Below are 21,974 nucleotides of genomic sequence, written 5' to 3'. Positions count from 1 at the left end.
ATCTGCCAAACCAGCAATTTTCAGTTGGGTTTCCAGAAAAACTTCAGCTTTTAAAATTAAGGGAGAAAATAAAAACCCCTCCTTTTCCACAAGCATAGAAAGCATCCATGAGATGAGGTGCAAAATTCCTCTTTGGCTTCAAAGGCTTTTCCCCTGGCTGGTTACCCCTGAATCCTGGCACATCCCCCTGGAAAGCCAGCGGGCAGCAGAGCTCAGCAAACTGCTTTGCTGCCAGATGACAGCATCCTGCTGGCTGGGGTGTGGGGTGCTGTGCTGGGGGGCCTCAGGGTGCCAGAGGGATGCTGAAAACATGGTACTTGCCTGTTTGGAAGCAGGGAGGAGGAGGAGGGATGGGGGGAAGAAAGGGAGAATAAAATTTCTGCTGTGGCAAAGGGAGCTTGTGTGGTCGGTGATGGCATTTTGCTTCTGCTGGAGTGGATGATCTCCCTCTGCTTGGTGTGCAGAGATGCCAAGCCCTGCCAGCACTGTCCCCAGGGCTGGCATCAGCAGGATGAGGCCGAGCCCCCAGTGAGGATGGGTAAGACCCTCAGTCCAGCCTGGGCTTTACTGGGGTAGTTCAGAGCAAACACCCTCTACCCCCTCAAATACTGGCCAAAAGGTGCTTTTAGGGGTTATTTCTTGTGCTGTTACTGAAACTGTGAGCAAAGGCAGGGGCCAGGCTAGGGCAGCTGCAGCCTTGAGCTTGATCCACCCAAAAACACAGATTGCAGGCAACCCCCCCTTACCACCAATCCATACCAGCCCAGCCACCCTCCCCTGCAGCCATGGGGGTCCCCAGCCCCATGCATCCTGCCCCACACTTGCCCCCTCCAGCAGCTTCAGCCCTGGGCAAGCTCCTCATCCCACTGCAGGTGCAGAGGGGGACAGTACAGACCCAAAAGCCCCATCCAAGCACAGATGCAGGCACTGCCAGCCCATCCTTTTTACTTTGAAATGTCCTTTCTTGAGCTGCACCAGGTCTTTGGCCAGGATGGGACTGAGCTGTTTGGAAGTGCTTAGGCTGGGTCTTGTGGCACGTCTTCATCAGTTGTGGCAATCGGCAGTTTTCTGCATGCACTATATATTAACTTAATGTATGCTACAGTCTCCTCTGTAATGGAAAAATACAGCGACTGTCACAGGCAGTAACAGTTCCACAAGCACTTGCCTCCCAAGTCATCCAGGTGCTTTTGACAGTGTTACCCCGGGTTGCTATAGGAACTCTAATAGTTTTCCCATCTGACTTCTCCATTAACACTGAATTTATATTTAATTTGTTTTCCTTTTCCTCCGTGAGAAGAGGAAAGGAGCGAGCGCGCTTGCAGGGGGAGGAGAGGCAGCTCGATGGGTTTCTCCTGGCCGTGCCAGAGCCAGCACCGGGGACCAGAGCTGGTTCTGCCGAGGTGCTGCTAGAGCCACAGCACCGCCACGGCCCGACCTGCTGCTACCAGGAACCACCCGAGACGCGGTGAATGCCCAGGGTGGCTTTATTGTGTGTCTCTCCCCCGTGTCCCCAGGCTGGCGTGACAGCGTGTCACCCCCTCGCCTTTCTGCAGGCAGAAGGACCCAGAAGCTCACGGGCAGAGCATCCCACGCAGCTCCTGGGGAGAGGTGACGGGCAGGGAGCAGGAGAAGTTGCTGCAGAGATAGGCGGTGGCTTTCCCGTCCTTCCTCTCCAGGGACGCGAGGAAAGGCAACTGGCGGTGGAGGAACCCGGCGCTGTCTCCATCTGCCAGCATCAGCACCTGCCCCAGAAGGAGCTGTGAGAGCGCAGCCACCACCACCCAGCTGCTCCTTCCCCACCCGCGGACGTGCCAAGCGCTGGCAGCGTCTCCCCACGCACCCAGCCAAAACCAGGGAGCCCTGGGGACCCGTGCTAGCCCTCTGCTGGGCTCCCACAGTGGCCACGTCCCCAGTGTGCCTGTGGGAGCTCAGGGTCCACACCATGCCCACAGCTTCACCTCCCTTCTTCCCCCACCAACAGGGACCGGCACATGCCAGCCCGGAGGGGGCTGCTGGAGCCAGGCAGAGCCCTGGGGACACCCACCCAGCTCGGGGACAGCCCCAGCCCGGAATCAGCGGCAGCAGTAGCCGGTCCCACCCTGCAGCCCAGATCCTGCCCTCCAAATGCTTCCCAAAAAACTCGAGACACCAACAAGCAGCGGGTCAGGGGCTCCCCGGGTTGATTCGGCAGCACCAGCCAGGGCTGCCGTGATAATTAGCTTTTCTGAAAGGGAAAATGTTTGTCAAAGCCTCAGGGCTCGCGGGCTAATCACGGGAGAATCCAGGAGCTGGCCGGGAGCCTGGTGCCCACACAGGGTGAGCAAAGCCCAGGCTGTCCCCAGGTCCACAGCAGGGCAGCAGCACCCTGCTGCCGGAGCACATGCTGTCCCACACCTGGCCCCAGCCCCATGCATAGTCTGCTGAGCACTGATATCCTCACCACGTCTGCCTTGCTCATGCCACTGCCACCAAGAATGCCAACACCAAACGTTGCCATCCCAGTGCCCACCAACCCTTCCAGCTCCCAGCCAGTGACACCTGAACACCCCAGCGTGTGGCATCCCTGCCACCAGCCCCAGGTACAGGAGAGAACTCAGCCCTGAGACCCAGAAGGGACACCCCTGAAGCCTTTTCATGCCTGGCAGGGGCTTCCTCACCCCGTGTCCCTTGCAGGTCACCGTGTCCCCAAGCCCTTGGCATGGGTAACAGTGGCTGCAGTCCCATCCTGTCCCCCCACACCTCCTGCTCAGCCTCTACCCTGACCCAGCTCAGCCTGTCTCGCTGCCTCCTGCTCCCCCCTCCCTTCACGCCTTTGGAATTAATTCCAGGAGTTATTAATTACCAATTCATGTCCAATCTGAAATTCATTATTCATTTTTCTCACAAGCTCCCTAAGGTCCTCTTGCAGGGCCAGGATGAAGACGAGCGGCAGGCTAGCGCTCAGCAACTGAGGAGATAATGGGATCCTTCATAATTACCCTAAAGACCATTAACAGGGCAGGGATCTATACCAGGAGCCAGGATCCAGCCCTGGAGCAGGGATCCAACCCTCTCTGCTCCCAGGGAGCAGCAGCCTGGCATCACTCTCAGAGCACTCACACCCCCATGGCAAAGGGCTCCTCCAGGCACAGGGACCATTTAAATCTGCGACCTCAATGCCATTTTATCATCAACATCTCGTTAGAGCAAGCATTTCAGTGTGAGATTTGTAACTAATTAATTACTGGAACGACCTAATTAATTGTGTTCCTGCAGATGAGCCTAGCCCCCAGTGCCCCGTGGGCACCACAGGAGGGGGGTGGCAGGGGACAAAGTGGTGACGTTTGCCCAACTCCTTAGCAAAACCGATTCCCAAAGCTGCCACATCCCCCGAGTGGGTGATTTGAGGGCTGCTCTGCCTCGGGCAGCTTCTTGGGATTGGGTAAAGATAGTGGGGAAGCAGCTGGAGGGGCTGTGAGAAAAGGGGCACCTCCATCTCCATGCAATGCAGCACGGACAGATGGGTGGCTGTCAGGAGGTGCACCCACACTCAGGGAAGCAGACACAGCCCATAGCGCTGTGCTCCTCTGGGGAGAGAGCCCTCCCGACAGATATACTCTTGCCACCTTCTTTCCTCCAGAAAATAAACCCAGGCTATTGATCCATCTCACCATTGCAACATGGGGAACAATTAAGAGCTGGCAAGGAGCAAGCAGGGACCAGCCCTCTACCCTGTCCCTTGTGCACCCTCCACACATACCTTCCTGCATCAGACAACTCCATTAGAGCACCCCATGGCTTCTCTCCCACACCCAACTCTTCCTCTGTGCTCCAAGAAAGGCAACAGCCTGGGGGAGAAAGCCCTGTCCCTAGGAAGCAAGCATCCCCACCAGCTGCTCTTCTTAGCAGGAGGGAACTGAGCTGCATAGGAGGGAAGGGGAGGGAATGGCTGCTCTATTTTTGCTGCTCAAGACCCCGAAGCCCTGAGTGGGCTCAGGGGACCAAGGGCTGGAGCAGCTGCAGGAGTGGGAGCAGGTTATTAGCAGTGGTGCTGGGCTCCTCGCTGCCACCACCACACCTCCTGTCCCTGCAAACTGGGTCACTCCCTGTAATGCTTCAAAGGGAGAGGGAGAGCACAGGAGCAGAGGCCTCACAGGCAGCACAGGGACTGGCACAGCCAAAGACACTGCTGGACAGGAGATGGTGGAGGAGGAACCAGGAGCTGTGTCCCCTACCCACACTCCTGGGCAGAGGTTATCACTATCCTCCAGCACTAGCACTAAACACTGCTGGGCAGAGGGGCAGAGGCTTGGGAATAAAAACCTCCATGGGCTGCACCTAATGTGAAGACAGAGCAGGGAATCTGTGCTGCTGGCTCAGCCCCTACAGCTCACCATAGCCCAGGTTACAAAAGGAAACTGGTGCTTGGGCCCCAGTGCCAGCTCCCACTCGCTCTAGCTCTAGGCACCAGTCCCTCTGGGATGAGAACAGGACAGGAGGATGCTCCCCCGAAGGGAGGCAGGAGAGAGGAGGAGGATGGATGGATGGATGCTACAGCCACACTGGAAGAAAGGATGAAGGCAGCATCCTTTGGTGCCTTGGGGTGTGCCAGCAGTGGGCAGGGAACTCCCCCAGGGGCCAGGGAAGGACAGGCATGGCTGCCAGGACTGGCACCTCTACCTTGTTTGGGCTGAAGACAGAGTGGACGCAGCGCAGCATCTCTTTTGTGTCTTCTCCTTGGGGGTCCCCACAGATAACAACCTGTCCAGGGAGAGTGTAGGTGGCAGGAGGGAGAAAGTAGAGAGTTGTGAGTGCACCCACAGCACCCCAGGAGGTCCCACAGGGGACACATCAGCCCCAGCCCATACCTGTTTGAGGGTGTGATGGAAGACAGCAGTGGCCCGGGCCATCTCTGGCAGAGCTATTGGGATCTTCTGCAGCCTCTCTGCAAAAGCAGCCAGGATCTGTCCTGCTTTTTCCACCCACTCCTTGTGGCCAGAGTAACAAGCGGCTCGGAGCAGGTTTGTGACAGTGACAGAGTTGGCCGTGGGCTCTGCTCCATCTTGGTCTGTGGAGGACAACAATCCCTCCATCAGCCCAACACCTCACCACACCTCCAGCTGGCCCCACTTCAGAACCCATGCAGAGCATGGCCAGGTCCCCCAGCTCACCATCCTTCAGGCGTAGGAGCAGAGAGGAGTCACCAGCCTCACTGGAGAAATAAGCAAAGCCTTTGGGGTCCCAGAAGAGCTTGTCTTGCATGTGCTGGAGCTGCAGGGCCCACTCCAGCCAGCTCTGCTCCAGCGAGGCTTCATAGAGGTCAAAGAGAGCCTGGATGACGAAGACATAATCTTCCAGGAAGCCCTGAATGGGCACAGCACTGCAGCCACAGAGGGGAAAGGACCATCAGGGTCTCTACACTGGCCAGTTGGGAAATGTTTTCCTACCCACTGGTTCCTGCTACCTGGGGAGATGCCACCTCAGAGCTCAGCCCAAGGAAAGGCTGTGCCATGTCATCACACAGCTCAGCCCCAGGTTTCTGTACAGTCAAGTGGTGGCAGGAGAGAGCAGGAGAAGTCTTCTGCCAGCTCCAAAGATCAGGAATAGAAAAGGATATGACCTTCATTTCTCCTCACTGCCTGGGGGGCACTAATCCATCCCAAACTCAAGGCCAACAGCCTCCCTCCCTCCGAGTCCAGTCCTGCCTAGAGGACAGGACATGGATCACCTGGGTCTGGGCAGCTCCCACAGTGTGGCCAGTAGGTCCAGAGACACCCTCTGTACCCCTGCTCACCTCTGCTCCACCGTGCCATCCTTGCCCTGGTAGCAGCTCCTCAGCAGTCTCCCACTGGTGGGGTCATAAAGGTGTCTCTGGAGGAAGGCAGCTGCCTGCCCTGCCCTGCTCACGTACTGCTGCTCAGCCAGGGCTGCACCAGCCTGGGCAAAGCCTGAGATCATCAGCCCTGTAAAGGCACAGACACAGGGAGAGGGGACACAGGGACCAGGGGAGTGTCATTGTCTGTCCTTTCAAGGATGCTCAGCATGAGGCTCATCCTCCCTGAAGTCCAAGGTGGGTCAGAGCTTGGTCCTCAGCTCCTCTGGTTCAAACCACTAATAAAGTCACTTGTTGTCACCAAAGAGAAGGGCAGAGAACCCCAAGGCCAGCAAGAGCCAAGCCTCTGCTTGTGGGCAGAAAGAAACAAACAGGGTTTCAGAGTCCACCTGTTTGTAGACTTGATGTAACCCCAGCTACCCAGGCTTTACTACCAGGACCAGTGCCCGAGGTATTTCAGGACACCCAGACAGACGGACACTGAGCTGTGGTCCCTTTCCTGTACCACGGCACTGAAAATGGGCTCTGCCCCCGGCCCGGTTCCGCAGCCCCACAGCCCGGGCAGGGAGCCGGTCTGAACCAGGGAAGAGTTTTGCTGCTCTCTGCTGGCCACAGGGGATAAAAATAAACCCAGAGCGCTATCCCCACCCTCAACAGCCCCACGGCTTCCAGGTGCAACCCCAGATCGCCCCGCACCTCCCTGGGGGTCCAGCCAGTCCCAGCAGGACTCATTGCTACAAGCCCCCAAGAAACTCGCTTGCCCGCAGAGGGGTCCTTCCAAGGCACCCACCCCCCGGGACCGAGCAGCCTCTCACCATTCCATGCTGCCAGCATCTTGGTGTCCAAGTGTGGCCGTGGCCGCTGTGCCCGGGCTGCAGCCAGCCTGAGCCGACCCTCCCGCAGCACGGCACCGAGACAGCCTGGCTCCAGCCCGAACCGGGTTGCTGTCAGCTCTGGGGAGCACCGGGCAATAAGGACGTTTTTGCCTTTCAGCTCCTGATGGGGGTCCTGAAAAGAGAGTCCTGTTCTACAGACACCAGCAGGCTGAGTGCTTTGGGGATGCTCTGCCATCCTCCCACACACAGGGGGAGGGATTCCCCACCAGTGCTCCCAGTGCTGGGCAGGTCTTTGCTCTCCCTTACCTTCATGGGGTTGACATTGCCACCCTCCTTCACTCCATAGTGGTGCATGAAGACATCTGCTAGGGTTGTTCCCTCTGTTGCCCCCTCAATAGGGTCAGGAAGGAGAGCTCGGATTTCCTCAGCTGTCCACACACAGAAAGCTCCTTCCCGTTTCTGTCCAGATTCAGGGGTTGGGTAGGAATCAGCATCTTCTGCACTGTAGAAACCTCCTGACTGAGAAATGAGCAACAGAGACACCCTCCAGCTACTGGGACAGCACCTTCAGCCAGATCCCCATCACTGCTGGGCTGGCAGTCCAGCCAGCAAGCCCCAACAGTGCCCCAGTTTGAGCTCTGCTGGGAAGGGAGGAGGAAAAAGCAGCCCCGAGCCACATCCCAGGGCATCCCAGCTCCCTTTGGTCCAGCTCAGAGAACAACCTACCTGGTCACTCAGGTCCCGTGAGACATAGAGCAAAATGTCTTGGGCAACATCAGCAAAGAATTTGTCACCAGAGATCTGCAGGAGGCACAGAGCAGATGTCCATGTTGCAAGGAGGCAGCAGGGAGGCAAGAGGCACAGCAAGATGTAATAAGAGATTCAGATTTTAAGAGCTGGCAAAGGAGGGAAAACACATCTGAGCACCCAGGGATTTTAAACATGGGATGGACTGAGGGTGAGACTTCTGCATCTCCAGGCACTGGAGAGCAACCTTGGAGAGTTACTCCAAGGTCAGAGGCAGCAGCATGTGTTTGCTGACTTGCAAACACCAGCCAGAAGGCTGCTCGCTCCCCAGTATCCTCAAAACCCTGGGGCTAATCTGCCACAGACTTGTGCAGCTTTTCTGGATGAAGACCAGCATATGAGGAGGAGCATGGGACTGCTCTATGCCCATGGGATGGGCAGCACCTTGGGGAACAGATTGCTAGGCTGCTCCCCAGACAAAGCCAGGTGTTCCCAGCCCACACGTGGTGTGCCAAGTGAACTCCCCTCCACAGAAAGATGCTGTGGACATACCTGAAATGCTCTGATGTATGTGGCTGCCAGCTGCCCCTGGTCATAGAGCATCTTCTCAAAGTGAGGGACATGCCAGTGCTGGTCAGTGGAGTAGCGGTGAAACCCCTGCAAAGACCAAGTGGGTACATCTGCACCACACGCTTCCTGGGCATGCCACGGGCTTAACCCCAAGGCTTTCCTCCTACCTGACAAATGTGGTCATGGATGCCCCCATGGGCCATCATCTTGAGGGTATGCAGAGCCATCTGCAGTGCCCGAGCACCTTCTGGAGTTGTTTTGTGCAAGGCCCAGTATGTGAAGAGGAAATTCAAATTCACTGAAATACAGGGAGAAAGTTGAAGGCTGCGGGGTGGGCTCTGCCCCCCAGTGCCATCTGCCCCATGGCAAGAATGACCAGCAGAGGCCAGACTGACCTGGAGTGGGGAACTTGGGGGATTCAGAAAAGCCTCCATAGTCCTCATCATAGGAGTTGGAGAGCTGCTGGAAACAGGTGGCCATCACCTCTTTGGATGGTGGGGGTGACTCCTGGCCCCGCACACGGATCTTAGTAGTGACTAGCAATGCTTCCAGGATCTTCTGGCTGCTTTCCAGCAGGGCATCTTTGTTCTCCTTCCACTAAGATGAGGAGAGGGAAAGTCAGTTCTGCCAACTTTTCTCTCTCTTTCTGCTTCATGCATTGCACTGGTCCAAACTGCACCTTCAGTTCTCAGATCCCCTCCCCAAATCAGTTCCAATCCACCTCTAACCCAGCCAAAGCTCTGACACATTCTCTGGGCTACTGTTTCTCCTGACTCTTGTCTCTTAACTCAGTCATCATCAAGCCCAGACAACTTCCACTGTTGCCCTTTTGACTGAGTGCTGCCACCAAAGCCATTCCTGCCCCATACCTGCTCTGCGATTCGGAGCAGGACAGTCCGAAAGCCAACGCGATGAACTCCATCTTCTGGAGGGAAGTATGTCCCCCCTGCAAAGGGCTTTAGGTCTGGAGTCAGCCAGACACTCATTGGCCAACCACCTCCACCACTGGTCGCCTGAAAGACAAACCATGGGTGCACCAAGGTCATGCAAGAGGCACCCTCTGCTCTGTATCCCTCTGGCACATCCAAGTGCTTCCCCTGGGCACAGACACACGCTTCTTTCCACCTTCATCATAATGCATCGTCCCATTCAGACCACTCCACATACTGGTGCTTCTTGCTTGATGAAGATGACCATGAACCTCATCTTGTGAGAGCCAAAGCCTCCCGAGCTCTGCCCGTCCCTCCCTTACCTGCACAAAGGTCATGTACACTTTGTCCACATCTGGCCGCTCCTCACGATCCACTTTGATGCACACAAAGTTCTTGTTCATAATCTCTCCAATCTCCTTGTTCTTGAAAGACTCTTCCTCCATCACATGGCACCAGTGGCAGGTGGAGTAGCCAACTGAAAACAGGCTCAGGTGAGTGAGGAAAGGTCCTCTGCAGGGAGCAGGAAATGTGCTATGGGGGGATGGCTCTGCAGTGGGGAACTCTGCTATAGGGAACAGCTGCTGTCCCCATGGAGAAGAGACGGAAAAAGCCTTCTGCAAGCATGGAGGTTTGCAGGGCATACTGGGCTCTCCAGCTCCTGCTCCTAAGATGTGGCCAGGGACTCTAGTAGCCAGGAAGGCTCCTGGGTGCAGCCCATTTTCAGCAAGTGCTATTAATGCACATGGACCTCTTTTGCTGACAGAGAACAAGTGCCCAATGTTCATCTTTACTGGCAGCTCACCCAGCAGCCCAGGACACAGTCTGGCTTATCTGGTCACATACTGGACAACACACAGGAACACAAAATATGCCTTGTTTCTGGTTACCTGACAGGAATATCAGCTTGTTTTCTTGTTTTGCTTTATCAAAGGCTTCCTGACCCCAAGGGTACCTGCAGAGCGAAGACAAGACAGGAGCTTCAGGCATCACTGCTGCAAGAATTTATGTGTTCCTCTAAAGCTGTCAGAGAAGCTGCTGCCTGGTGGAGAGCAGTCAGGGACAGGGCTGGCTCAGGAGTATGCATGGCAAATCCATGGGGAGCTGGACAGGAGGCCAAGCTGCTCCACTTGCCATCACCTCCACGGCAGTGAGTCCGCAGCCCCACGGACACAAGGAGAGGAAGAAGGAGAGAGGCATTGGGTCACTCTTACCAATCCACGGGGTTGTGAGCATGCTGCAGGAGGTAGGGGGACTTCTCATTAATCAGGCGGTTGGTGTGACGAGGGGCGCTGGGGGGGGTGGCTGTGCCCCCCGAGGCCATGGTCAGGCTCCCTGTTAGGAACACACACCTGCAACGCCAAACACGTTCATCATTTCTTTGGGCAAAGCACAGCCTTGGAGAAAGCTGTGACACCTCAAACCAGCACCACCCTCACCCCACCATCCTAGGGTGTCTGGCACAGCCCCAGGACAGGGTACTGCTCCCCAGGGATCATCCTCAGCCCTACAGCAGGGCAATCCCACTGAGGCAGGTTGGGTCCCCCTCCATTTACCCCCCACGACCCCACAAAGTCCTTCCCCAGGTGCTGCAGGCTCAGGTGTGGCAATTCCCCTCCAGCACAGCAGAAAAGCAGGGAGTATGCAAAGTCAGTTTAAGAGGGATTCAGTGGGGCACAGGGGAAAATCAGGGGAGCTGCGAAAGGGGTAGAGAGCGTTGCGATGACGCAGAGAGAAGTTAGAGAGATGCGGGAGGTGCAGGGAGGCTGCAGGGGATGCAGGAAGGGTGCAGGGATGCAGCGAGGATTTCAAGGAATGTAGGAGGGTCGCAAGGATGCAGAGCGTTTAGGAAGGATTCAGAGGGGGCGGTGCAGGGGGGATTTAGAGGGTATGGGGAAGGTTTAGGGAGTGCAGGCGGCATTTAGGGGTTGCAGGGAAAGCTTGGGGGGTTACAGGGCGTACTGATGAGGTGCTGGAAGATGCCTGTCCCACTGCCCCCCGCCATCCCTGCCCACCGCCCTGCAAGAGCGCTGCTGGGTCTTGCTGCCGCCCACCCCGGGGGCCGGACCGGTCCCGCCCTTCCCACCGCCCCCCATCCGGCCCAGCCCGGCCCCCCTGGTACCTGCGGGCCCGGCGCAGCGGCGCCGCGAACATGGCGGCGGGGCGGGACTGGACGGGACGGGGCGGAGCTGTCACCGCTCTCCGTCACCGGCCCGAGGCCTCCGGGGCGGTGCCATCGCGGGCTGGCCCATCCTCCCCCCGTCCCCTCGGCCCTGTTCCCCCGGGACCGCACACCGGGTCAGACGGAGCAGTTTATTGTCACAGGCAGCCACCCTCTCGCCATCCCCCTCCCACCCTCCCCGGCCCGGAGCGGGGCCCAGCAGCGGGCGAGTAGGCGGCTGCCCCCGAGGGGCCCGGCCCGCGGCTCCTCCTGGGGGGCCCGAGAGGGGAGCAGCGAGCGGGAGGGGGGCGAGGGACCGGCGGGCGAGGTGGAGGGCGGCAGCCAGGGGAGCGCGATCCAACCGGAGACCCCAGCCCAGGAAGGGGAACCCGAGGGGATGGGCCCCAGCTCCTCGCAAACCCTCACCCCCCCACTGCCCCACGGGGAACCATCCAGCAGCGAGACCCCGGCCCCGTAGCCCCCAAAGCACAGTCCTTCCTGGGGGGCCCCTACACCCCCCTCAGCAGCAGCTCCGGCTCCGCAGGGAAAGGAGCGCGGTCCCCCCTCCCCTGTCGAGCACGGGGGCTCACTCCGGCTGCCCTCCCCCCCCCAGCCGGTGGGCATAGGGAGGAGGTTGGCGTGGGGGGGACCCTCCCGGCATGGCGCATCTCTGCCCCCTCACGGTCTTGGTGGGAGAAAAGGCCGAGGGGGGGGGTCTGTAACAGCCGGGGAAGGGATGAGAGTTTATAGGTCCAGAGACTTCAGAGGAAGGGGTTGAGCCCCCCCGGAGCGGGCGGTGGGGCCGAGGGGCCGCTCATGGGCAGTAACGGCTGCGGCAAAGTGGTGGGGAGCTCGGGAAAGGTGCCGGCCTGGGGGAAGGCACTGGCGGAGATGGGGAGGGCGGTGGCGGCGGTGGGGACACTGCTGAGGGGCATCGGCAGGGACGCGCTGTAGGTCATGGAGTTGGCGGGGAGGCCGGTGGGCAGGGCGGGCACCGGCGAGCTGGTCCGCATCTGGTTGAGCGTCGGCTTGGGCTGTTCGGCGAGGCTGAAAGGGTTGGTGGGGGACGGCGTGCTTAGACCTAGAGAAGAGACGATGGGATGAATCAGGGCAGCCATGCCATTCCCAGCCCTCCTCTTCCTCCCCCCTCTGCCCAGCCCCGAGGAGCCGGCAGCACTGCAGCCTCAGCACCTACCGGAGAGAAAGGGGTTGCGTGTCTTGGAGGCTGGTGCAGGTGCGACCAGGGAGTCCAGGTTGACAAGGGAGGAGGCAGCGGGGCCAAGGAAGGCTTCAGGGGTTTTACAGTCCTTCCGTTCTTTGCTGGATTCGGGTAGGGACTCAGCCAGGTTGGTGAGGTCGAAGCTCTTCGCTCCATCCTGCTTGGTGCTGGGGAACAGGTCATCAAAGGGGTCCAGCTCTGGGGTGGGTGGGGAGAAATGAGCTGTGTGAGCTGGACAGGGGGACACTGAGAGTGACAGTATCCCATCACTACACAGCCTGTTGCACCTCAGGTCACATCTGGTGGTGGAGTTGAGGCTGCCACACAGCATGTCCAAGCTCCCTCCCCCTGAGCCGTGTCAGGAGGCAGCTGGTTTGGAGATGTGGGTGCACACAAGGACCAGAGCTGACCCCTCAGCTACAGGGAAGCCCAAGCCCACACAGCTGCAGCTGAAACAAGCTTTGGCCATGCCACTAAGCAGCCATGCCTGACCAGTCCTGGGGCTGCCCCCCTGCAATGGGCAGGGACAGGTCACTGTCCCCACCCACCCAAATGGGACCCTGCCCACTCCCCCAGCTCTTACCGACGGGGCTGTTGGACTTGGCAGAGGAGGGTGGCTGTGAGGAATCCTGCTCCGGCAGCTTTGCAAACAGATCGAAAGCGTCTCCCCCTGGAGCTGGGGGAAGAGGGGAGACTCAAGGAGGGGAGCAAGCAGGGAGGTGAGGGGCAGGAGAGAGGCAGGGGCGGCTGCCTGCAAGGAGACAGAGAGGAGGGTGTGCAGTGAAGGGATAGAGGGATGGGGGCTGGGAATTTGCCCTGGGCCTGGGGGACTGAGATAAGCTGGAGCAGAAATCCAGTCTCAAGCAGGCAGTGCTGACCCAGGCAGCCCCCATGCTGTCCCCCTGCAGCAGGCAGGTCCCTTTCCCACCCCCAGTGGGGACAGATCAGCAGGAATGCTTAAACAGCCAGCACTGTGCCCCCGGATGGATTCTACTCTCCTGCCCAGGGACCAAAAGTGAGGGCAGGGCAGGAGCTCAGGAAGCACAGAGGAGGAACTGAGAGCTCACTAAGCTCTGAAACACAACCTCCTCCTACAACCACTTCCCCATCTGCAACGTGACACCTGTGAGCAGCAACCACCCTGTCCTGGCAGGGTTTGTGGGGATGGTTTTTGGGGAGCAAACAATCACATATCCCCGGGGGGACACACACTCTCACCCCACTGCTGGAGTGGTGCCACAGCTGCCCTCCACTCCCACAGGAGGTCCCCGTTATCTGTGCCATGTTAATTAAAGCAGCCTATTCTGTGCAGAGATGGAGCTTAAAAGTTCCTTGAAGTCTTCAGGATGCCGAGGGGCAAGCAGAGGCCCCGCTGCGGGGCAGGAGAGCAGGCAGGGCGTGTCTGCAGAGCTGGCTGCAGGAGGGAGGGGGAAGCACCCAGGATGCCCATTCACAGTTGATGGCCAATGCCACCCATGGTCCCCAGCAAAGCAGAAACACCGACCAAGCCTCTTACCAGGGTTAGGAGGTTGTTCAGCCACAGCAGCCCAAGGATCAGCAGCTGGTGTAGAACCAGGGGCCTGGGCTGGGGGGGATGCTGTCACCCAGGGATCCGCAGGAGGGAAGCCAGAAGACAAGGGAGCCTTCCCCCAAGGGTCGGAGGTGGCAGCAGTGGTGGTGCCAGGGGGGAAATCCCAAGGACCAGCAGAGGTTTGCTGGGATGAAGCACCCGCCTGGGAGAGGGGCTCCCCACCCGCAGCCGGGACCGGCACCCAGGGGTCAGCAGCACCCGTCCAGGCAGAGGCTGCTGGCTCTGCTTTGGGTTTCATATCTGAAAGAAGAAGGGAAGCTGTGGGAGTGTGGGGTGTGGAGGGATGCTGAGCAGTGGGGATGTGCCCTGGGGTCCCCAGCTTCCAGCAGCACTGCCTGGGTGTGCAGGAAACTGAGTAGTGGAGGGAGGAGAAGCAAGAGATTGTTACTGTTAGGCTCCTGGGAACTGGGAAAGGGAGAGAATTGGGGGGAAAGGTTTCTGCTACTGTCACGAACTTTGGCAGCCTATGAGTTGTCCCCACCTGGCATATCCCATGGGTCAGCAGACGTGTGGCTGGAGGGAGCTGGTGCCGGCCCGAAAATATCTGCCAGCTCCATGATAGAAGACTGCAAACAGAAAGGGAATAAAAAGGTAAGGGAGGCCTGGGGCAGACCTGTGGGATGCCCCCAGAACCCAAGGTTGTCTGTGTGTGGCCATATAGGCCCCCAGTGCTGTACCTGGCTTTTCTTCATCTTTTCTTCTTCCTCCTCTTCCTCCCTGCCCTGGGCAGGCTCCTCCACAGGTCTCTGCATCAGGGAGTTCTCCCCTTGCCAAGTCCTCACCTCCTGTGGGGACAAGGGATGTGGTCCGTGAGCTCAGCAACCCTGCAGCAAGCAGGAGACAGGAGACAGACCCAGCACAGGAACCACCACCACATCCCCGAAAAGTCCCAGCATCCAAGCAGAGGGCTCCTCTGGGGCCGAGCCCACCAGGAGAGCACCCAGCAGACAGCCCCAGAGCAGCAAAAGCAAAGCAGGTGCTGGAGCCAGGTGGTGTTTTGGGCTCCAGCGCCCCAGAAAGAAGCCCAAGTGCAAGGAGAGAGGAGCACCCAGGGCTGCAGGGCACAGGTACCTTCTCATGCTCCTCTTTGCTCAGCGCGAGCGCTAGCTGCAATTGCCTTTCTTCATCTCTACTGGAAATTGGAGGAAGTGGCTTCTGCCAACAGAGGAAATTGGGTGATATTTCAGCTGACCCTCAGCTTGTGGGGCTGCTTGGAGGTCCCTGTCCTCTCCTCCAGCCCCTCAGCTGCCTGCACAGCCCCCCTCGCCTGAGCCCATCCAGCTGGCTTTGCCTGCAGACCCCCAACCTGGTACCCCTGTTCTATCCAACCAGCTCCTGCTCAGGCTGCCCTGTGGTCACTGCCCCACCTCCTCCCCCCCCATCACCTGCCACTGGTTTAGGCTGGGACATCCCTAAGTCAGGCAGCCAGCATCTCCCCCAGGAGGTTTTTGAAGATTTCAAGGAAGTCAGTGGGGGAGAGGGGATCAATTAGGCATCCCCTCACCTGGGCATCCCCAGCCACAGTTTGGGAATCCTGCCCTGCCCTGCCCTGCTCTACTAGGGCAGAAGGACCCAAACCTGAGGCAGATGTTGGGGAGAGACCATACCACACAGTGATGGTGTGGGACCAGCTAGGGGATGGAAATGAGGTCCCCAGTGGGGGTGTGCACATGTGTGCCTGTGCAAGCCTGCAGATGTGTGTGAGTGTGCAGACATGTGCACAGCACAGATAGACCCCAACAGGCAGAGCTTGCAAGAGTGTGTTCCTGCAGTGCTCAACACAGCAGTGTGGGGAAGCTATAAATACTCCAATTCCAGGACAAAAATAGAGATACACGCACTCCTCTGTCTCCAGAAGAGTCTCCATCAGGCAGGGCAGACAGGCAGCAGTAACCACCATCTCCAAAACACAGCCCCTGCCCTGGCAGGACTGAGCCCCAGGGCGATGCCCACCAGCCCAGGCACACAGCCTCTTCCTTGGTCATCACATCCCACTGACTTTCTGTGCCTGGCTGTACCTGCTGCTCCACACGGGCTGTGCCAGCCAGCAGCAAGCTCAGCTGGTGTGAAATCAGCTGTTCCTGGAGGAAAAGGGGAAGTGGCCAGCAGATAAGAGAGGGGACAGCTCGAGGGAGGTTTCAGAGCTGGGGATGGCAGCTCGCTTGCTGCCTCCATCCCTGCTCAGCTCCTCATGGTGATGTTTTCCAGCGCTCCTTCCATCCCAGTTTGAAAGGACCAGGGGGTGGGAGGGAGCACCCAACCCCACCGAGCCCCCAGCCTCATTCATAGCCCCAGAGACACTCCTAGTTCCCCCCAGTGCTGGGCCAGGTGTCTCCTCACAAAACCTGTTCAAGAAGGGAAGGAAAATAGGGGAGCTTAGACCAGAAGGCCTCATCAGAAGAGGGTAGTGAGGTTTGGGGAGATTGTGGTGAATCCAGAAGACCCGCCTCAAGTTCACCATAGGATTTGGGTCTCAGCCTGGTGTTGTCCCTGCTGGTTCAGGGATGGGACAGCCTGTGCCTCCAGCTGCCTGCTGGTGATTTTGGGTGGATGGGCACAGTGTGAACATCCTGGTGTGGTTCAGGTGCATGCACTGACCTTGGGCAGCCCCCCAGATCCTCCCTCTTTCCAGGGGAATGACCCACCATGCCTGCAGACAAGGCAAGGTGCAGGGAGAGGCCACTTTACCTTCTCTGCCTCCTCCCGACTCATGGCCAGTGCAAGCTGCAGCTGCAGCTCCTCCTCGCCTGTTGTCTGGGGCCTCGCTTGCTCCAGGTCAGAGGCAAACCGTGGGGATGAGGATGATGCTGAGAGATAAAAGAGGAAAAGCAGAAGGAACACCATCAGGATTGGGTTATGTTAGGGAGTACATCAGTAGTTTCCCCCAGGCCCCCACCCCAACACCCACAGCATGGCCTCCTTGGATTAGAGCTCCCTACCATGAATGAGCCATGGGTTTATCATTCAAGGCAACCACCAGCAGACACTACAGTTGGGGTTCACCACCAGCTCAGCCAAACCTCTGCCTGTGGTGCAAGGTGGAGCTGGAATTCACACCATCCTCCACAAAGAGCAGAGGGGAGCAATAGGCACCGGGTGGATGCACACCAAACTCAGCACCAGCTTCTACCCTGCAGTGGACCCAAGCGAGCCCCCAGACCCCACCAGCAGCACTCACAGTTAAAGGAGGAGGGTGAGCCCCGTGCCCGGCCATACTCCTCGCCATAGGGTGACGCACGGCGGCCGTAGGTGACCTGGTGGCTGCCACTGCCCATGCCCTCGAGGGCCATGCGCTCCTTGGTCTGCAGCGCGTGTGCCCGCTCCTGCTTCAGCCGCTCCTCGTCCTTCAGCAAAGCCATCACCTGCTTCACCTTCTCTCGGATGTTGATGCCCTGGTCCTTGCCGTCACGGTCCACGTACTGGAAGTCCTTCAGTGTCTGGATGGTGTAGAGGTTCTCCCGGCACTGGTGGGTCACCTTCTCGGAGCCAGTTTTGATGAGGTAGTCCAGGAGGGTGAGGGCTTTGTAGACGTGACGCCAGTTTTTGCCGCTGTCGTTCAGCCGCCGCCAGATCATGCCCATGACCTCAGCGAAGGCCACCGTGTTGAAGGTGAGATCGGCGATCTCTGACATCAGGGAGCTGGGTGGTCCCCAGGGATCATTGGAGGTGGCCTCCCGCACTTTGATCTCAGCCTCCGAGTAGTTGTGCACGATGTTCTTCACCTGCCTGCGCAGCGCCGAGGTCGTCATGGCTGTGCAGTGCCCGAGACCCGCTGGCGGCGGGCAGGAACAGTGGAGAAGAGCTGGGGTCTCACAGCCACGGCCTCACTGGTGCCTGCAACAAGGACACAGAGACCTCAGCACCGCCTTGATCAACAAGACCTGTCCCCAGAGCCCTTTGTTGGCACCCGGGACATTGCTCAAGGTGGAAGTGCCCATCACCAGGGTGTCAGGTGAGCCATGCTGGGCTGCCGCTGCTGCCTGACCCAAAGACACGCAGGATGCGGGATGCTCAAGGGGAATAAAATCTCACAGCAAGCTGAAACCCAGCACCACAGAGCTGCCAAGAGATTTGGCTCCAGATTCAGCAACATTTGGAGGAGATTTTACCCTGCCTTTCTGCTTCTAAAAGTAACCACCTGAAAATGGCAGCTCCCTCCTCCAGATCCCAGCTGCTTCAGCTTCATCGTCCTGGCAAAGATGGTTCCAGGCTCTCCAGCCCTTGTGCCAGCCAGGGGCTCCCCTGTACCCCCAGAGGTACCTGAGGCCACACAGGGCCCTGCTTGCCCCAGCAGTAGCCCTAAGGCCCTCGGTGCTGCCAAGGATGCACTGTGTGAAACCAAAACCCTGCCATGACTCAGAGCCTGCTGTGACTTACTGCTGCTGGCAGGCAGTTTGCTGGGTGGGTTTCCCCAGAAAACTTGATAATTTTGCTGCTGCAAGAGGCTGTGGCTATGGAAGCATGGGCTAACTCAGGGTGACAGATTCATGGTGCTCACCTCAAGCACCAGGTCAGCAAGTGGGATGGATAACACAGGCCCCTATTCCTAAATCCCCAAGCTGCTTGAGCCTTCTCTGGGAGCTGCCCTAGTACCTTGCTGGCAGGCAGTGCCCACCCGTGGGATACCATGCACCCGAGGCGATGCAAAATGCTGTGGGTCATCGTGGACCCATCTCCATATGAGCCCATCACAACTCTGTGCTCCTCACCTTCTTCCCACACAGTGGGAAGACACCACTGGCCCTCATTTTGTCAGCGGGCCAAGCAAAGCCAGGAGGCAGAGGCTGCCTGGAGCTGCCATGCCCTCAGCAGGGCCGCACTGCAGGGCCAGGGAGCCCTGCTGCTCCCACAGCTCCCACTGTGCTGCAACAGAACTCAGGGGCAATTTTTTCCCCATTTGAGATAACGCTGCAGGCAGAGGAGTATCTCCCCCACGCAGCAGCGCCTGTGCAGGTTGATACCAGCGTCCATCCCACCACCCACCTCGGGGGCCGACACCTCCAGAACTGCAGCCTCTGCACCGTGTCCAGCCCTCTCCTGCCTCAAGGCTCAGGACACGGCTCCTTCCCACCGGAGCTGGGCCGTGCTGGGGCCGTGCTGACGTGCCCACGAGCCACGCACGGCACCCGCCACGCTCCCGCACAACCCGTGTGACCGGTCCGACACCTCCTGCTCCGGCGGGCAGGCGGCCGGGCGCCCCACGGCTCCGTCCCCCGTGAGTCAGAGAGGAGCCTGGCACCGCGGGCGGACGGAGTTTCTCTGCAGACGCTTCCCTGTATCGATTCCCTTTCGCAATGCAGCCCTTCCTTGGCGCGGCCTTTAGATCCCCCCCGGAGGGCTGCGCCGTTGCCCGCCTGGCACGGAAACACCTTTGGGACAAGGGCAATGAGGCAGCAAAGTCCTCCGGGACTTGGCTCCGTGCGCTGCTTTCCACCACCACCCAGGTGGGAGATAAAAGTCGCGTTTTTCCAAAGGTTTGGAAAAACCTTTTGCCGCCGGCCTGGCAAAACCCAGCACCAGCAGTCCTCTCACAAGGAAGCACAGCACGGTCCCTCCTGCCTCTAACAGGTCTCCCGGCAGGACAAAAGCCAGGTCCAGAGTGATGGACTCTGGTACCGCTTGTCCTAGCCGGAGACCCGATCCCAGCTGGACTTCGCCCACCATGAAACAAGCCGGGAAGTCTGCTTGGGAAGAGATGGGAAGCAGGGGCAGGGGTCAGAGGAGCGTGGCCTTGCCTGAAGTGCTGCCAGCCGAGTTAAAGGCAGCGGGGTTCATGGAACACAGTATTTCCCCCCTCATCCTCTCCCCCAGAATATAAAGGGAGTGAAACAGAAGCTGTGCGGGAGATAAGGCGGCAGCACCGGCAGCTCATATGGAATTACTGCAGTGACCTTGAGTGAGAGGCTGCCAGGTGGGAGAAGGACACACGGGTGCGGGGACAGGTCCCCATCGCCCCGCGTCCCGGAGCAGGGGACTGCGGAGGAGAAGCGGGGGAGGTAGGGAGTGAAATAATATGGAGAGGGAGAAGGAAGAGGGTGGGGGGAAGGAGGAGAGGGCAAAGGGGCCAGACGAGAGGAGAGGGAGGCCGCGGGGGGGGGGATTAAAGCTTTGCTCCATCCCTAATCAGGTGCAAGGCTGGGAGGAGCAGCGCCCGCCATGGAGGGATCAGCCAGGAACGGCTCCGGGCAGAGCTCTGGGCCGCGCCGCCGATACCGCAGCCCGCCCGAGGCCCGTACCCGCATCCGGGCTCCGGGAGCCACCGAGCAGCCCGCCGGGGCCCGGCTCCGCGATGCTCCGGCGTCCAGAACCTTCCTCCTTCCCACCCTCCTTTCTCCTCCTCCTCCCTTTCCTGCTCCCCCCGCAGCCCCGCTTACCTGCGCGGAGCGAAGCGCGGCCCGGTACCGGTGCCGGTAGGAGCGGGCAGGAACGGCCGCAGCCCGCCCGCTGCCTGCTGCGCGCCGCCGAGTCGCCGGGCTGGCTGGGCAGGTCCCGGCGGGCAGGTCCCGGTTTAACCCTTTGAGGGCCGCCGTGCCCCCCCCTTTACCCGCCTTCCCCCCCACCCCCCCCCCTATCCCCGGTCCCGGCCCGGTCCCGGCAGCAGCGTTCACCCCCCGGTGCGGTGCAGCGCGGGGCGGTACCGGCCGCGGGGGATGCGGCGCTGAGCCCCTGCCCCGCCGCATGCGGGAGGCGGGGATGCTGGAACTGCTCCGTCACTGCCCCTCGCTGGCAGCCGCCCAGGCGCTGCTGGCTGCTGCTTGCTCCGCTTGCCTTTATTTATTAATTTATTTCCACCAGTAACCCCCCCCCCCCCCCCTTCTTCTCATTATTTTTAGACATAAATCAGCGCCCGACAGCTCGGAAGCATCTCCCAGGGATGCCGGACCCCTCCACACCCTCCCCCCCTAGGCTCTCCCCCCCACATAGTACAGCTCACTCTCTGATAGTTAAGGCCACAGTTGTAAATCGGGTTTGTTAATTTTATTTATTGTAATATTTTTTTTCTGGGATCTAAATTTGGAGCGGATTCTCCCCCTGCTCTCAACATCCCTCAGAGGATGTTGGGAGGCATCAGATGACATGACAAAATAAGTCAGGTCTCTATCTTTTCAGTGCCCACCCCCTCTCTCCCGACCTCTGCCTTCCATTTTAATCACTGTCAGGCCTTCAAGTTTTATGGATAGACATAATCTTTTTAATATCATTGACATTTTCCATAATGGAAAGCATCTCTTGTATGCTGAGACATTCTGGAGAGTGACTGTCCCTGCCTGCCGATGGTCCTGCTGGGCTGATTCATCCTGCTCCAGGCACTGAAGGTCCTGCCTTGGATTGCAGGGAGAAGGCAGTGGGGAGGCTGCGTGCCTGCAGGGGCTCTGCAGATCTCATCAACCTGACTTTGCCATCAAGCTCTGGCCATGTGAGCTGAGTGAGCATCTAGTCCCCCTCTCAGCTGCAGCCTATGAGAAAAAGGCTTCCAGCATCCAAACCCTCCTCCAGGTCAGCCAGGAGAAAATCCCAGCTTGGGCAGTGGGAAGCATTCTTCTTTGTCTAAGATCCAGGCTCTGCTCTTCCTCTGTTTTCAATGATCCCAGCTCACCTCTATCAGATGCTGAGGCAGCCAGTTTGCACCTCTTCAGGCATGGATTTTTCATAAGCAGTGAACCTCTCCACAGGGACACAACACCCTACCAGCCACTCTACAATCCTTGAGTTTTCCAGGTGACCCCAACCCTGCCAGGAAGGCTCTCAAAGTGTTGTCCCTCAGCCCTGCCACAACCTGGCTGTTGGCCCAGACCCCCTCTGCTATTTAGAAGCTTGTGGAAAGGTGCTGTCACCTCCTCCTTGCAGCATTTTCCTGGAATCTTTCTTCCTGGCCTAATAGTTAGGGTGTCTCCAGGCCCTGACTCACGTGATGCATTTGGTATGCAATTCCCAAGGCCAGGAAGGTCACTCACCTCAATTATTTAGCAAACACAACAGAAATTATTAACACTAATACAAATAATGCTTACGTTTGGGAGAGGAGAAGGAACAGTCTCCTTGCCTGGCTGCTAGGACTTGGCATTATAGGCACTGGGGTATCCACATGCAGGGCTGAGCAGCCCT

The 21,974-nt window shown here is 58.8% G+C and overlaps 2 protein-coding genes across 4 annotated transcripts; both read right to left on the bottom strand.

Annotated features, from left to right (window-relative positions):
• Nucleotides 1–1,473: 1,473 nt before the first annotated feature.
• Nucleotides 1,474–11,076, bottom strand: SPATA20 (spermatogenesis associated 20). The gene is made up of 16 exons (XM_030461970.1): nucleotides 11,020–11,076; nucleotides 10,112–10,249; nucleotides 9,788–9,852; nucleotides 9,221–9,375; nucleotides 8,838–8,981; nucleotides 8,364–8,565; nucleotides 8,136–8,266; nucleotides 7,951–8,055; nucleotides 7,378–7,452; nucleotides 6,958–7,170; nucleotides 6,631–6,823; nucleotides 5,777–5,945; nucleotides 5,154–5,362; nucleotides 4,851–5,050; nucleotides 4,663–4,743; nucleotides 1,474–1,745 (listed from the first exon to the last, which is right to left on the bottom strand). The coding sequence occupies exons 1-16, from the start codon at nucleotides 11,049–11,051 to the stop codon at nucleotides 1,575–1,577; spliced, it is 2,283 nt and encodes a 760-aa protein (XP_030317830.1). The 5' UTR covers nucleotides 11,052–11,076; the 3' UTR covers nucleotides 1,474–1,574.
• Nucleotides 11,077–11,601: 525 nt separating this feature from the next.
• EPN3 (epsin 3) lies at nucleotides 11,602–20,375 on the bottom strand. 3 transcript variants are annotated; one of them, XM_030461870.1, is made up of 10 exons: nucleotides 20,243–20,375; nucleotides 17,047–17,702; nucleotides 16,557–16,675; nucleotides 14,940–15,023; nucleotides 14,546–14,653; nucleotides 14,350–14,434; nucleotides 13,794–14,108; nucleotides 12,861–12,953; nucleotides 12,254–12,475; nucleotides 11,602–12,139 (listed from the first exon to the last, which is right to left on the bottom strand). In XM_030461870.1, exons 2-10 carry the CDS (start codon nucleotides 17,615–17,617, stop codon nucleotides 11,820–11,822), a joined length of 1,917 nt encoding a protein of 638 aa, XP_030317730.1. In that variant the 5' UTR covers nucleotides 17,618–17,702; nucleotides 20,243–20,375; the 3' UTR covers nucleotides 11,602–11,819. The 3 variants fall into 3 exon arrangements, with proteins under 3 accessions (XP_030317730.1, XP_030317731.1, XP_030317732.1); XM_030461871.1 differs by lacking the exon at nucleotides 20,243–20,375 and adding an exon at nucleotides 18,867–18,968; XM_030461872.1 differs by lacking the exon at nucleotides 14,940–15,023.
• Between the last annotated feature and the right edge of the window lie 1,599 nt (nucleotides 20,376–21,974).

This window comes from Calypte anna, chromosome 18 (genome assembly GCF_003957555.1).
Source record: "Calypte anna isolate BGI_N300 chromosome 18, bCalAnn1_v1.p, whole genome shotgun sequence".
Classification (NCBI taxonomy): domain Eukaryota; kingdom Metazoa; phylum Chordata; class Aves; order Apodiformes; family Trochilidae; genus Calypte; species Calypte anna.
The sequence above is the reverse complement of the archived record's forward strand: the minus strand, read 5'-3'. Positions and strand labels throughout refer to the sequence as shown.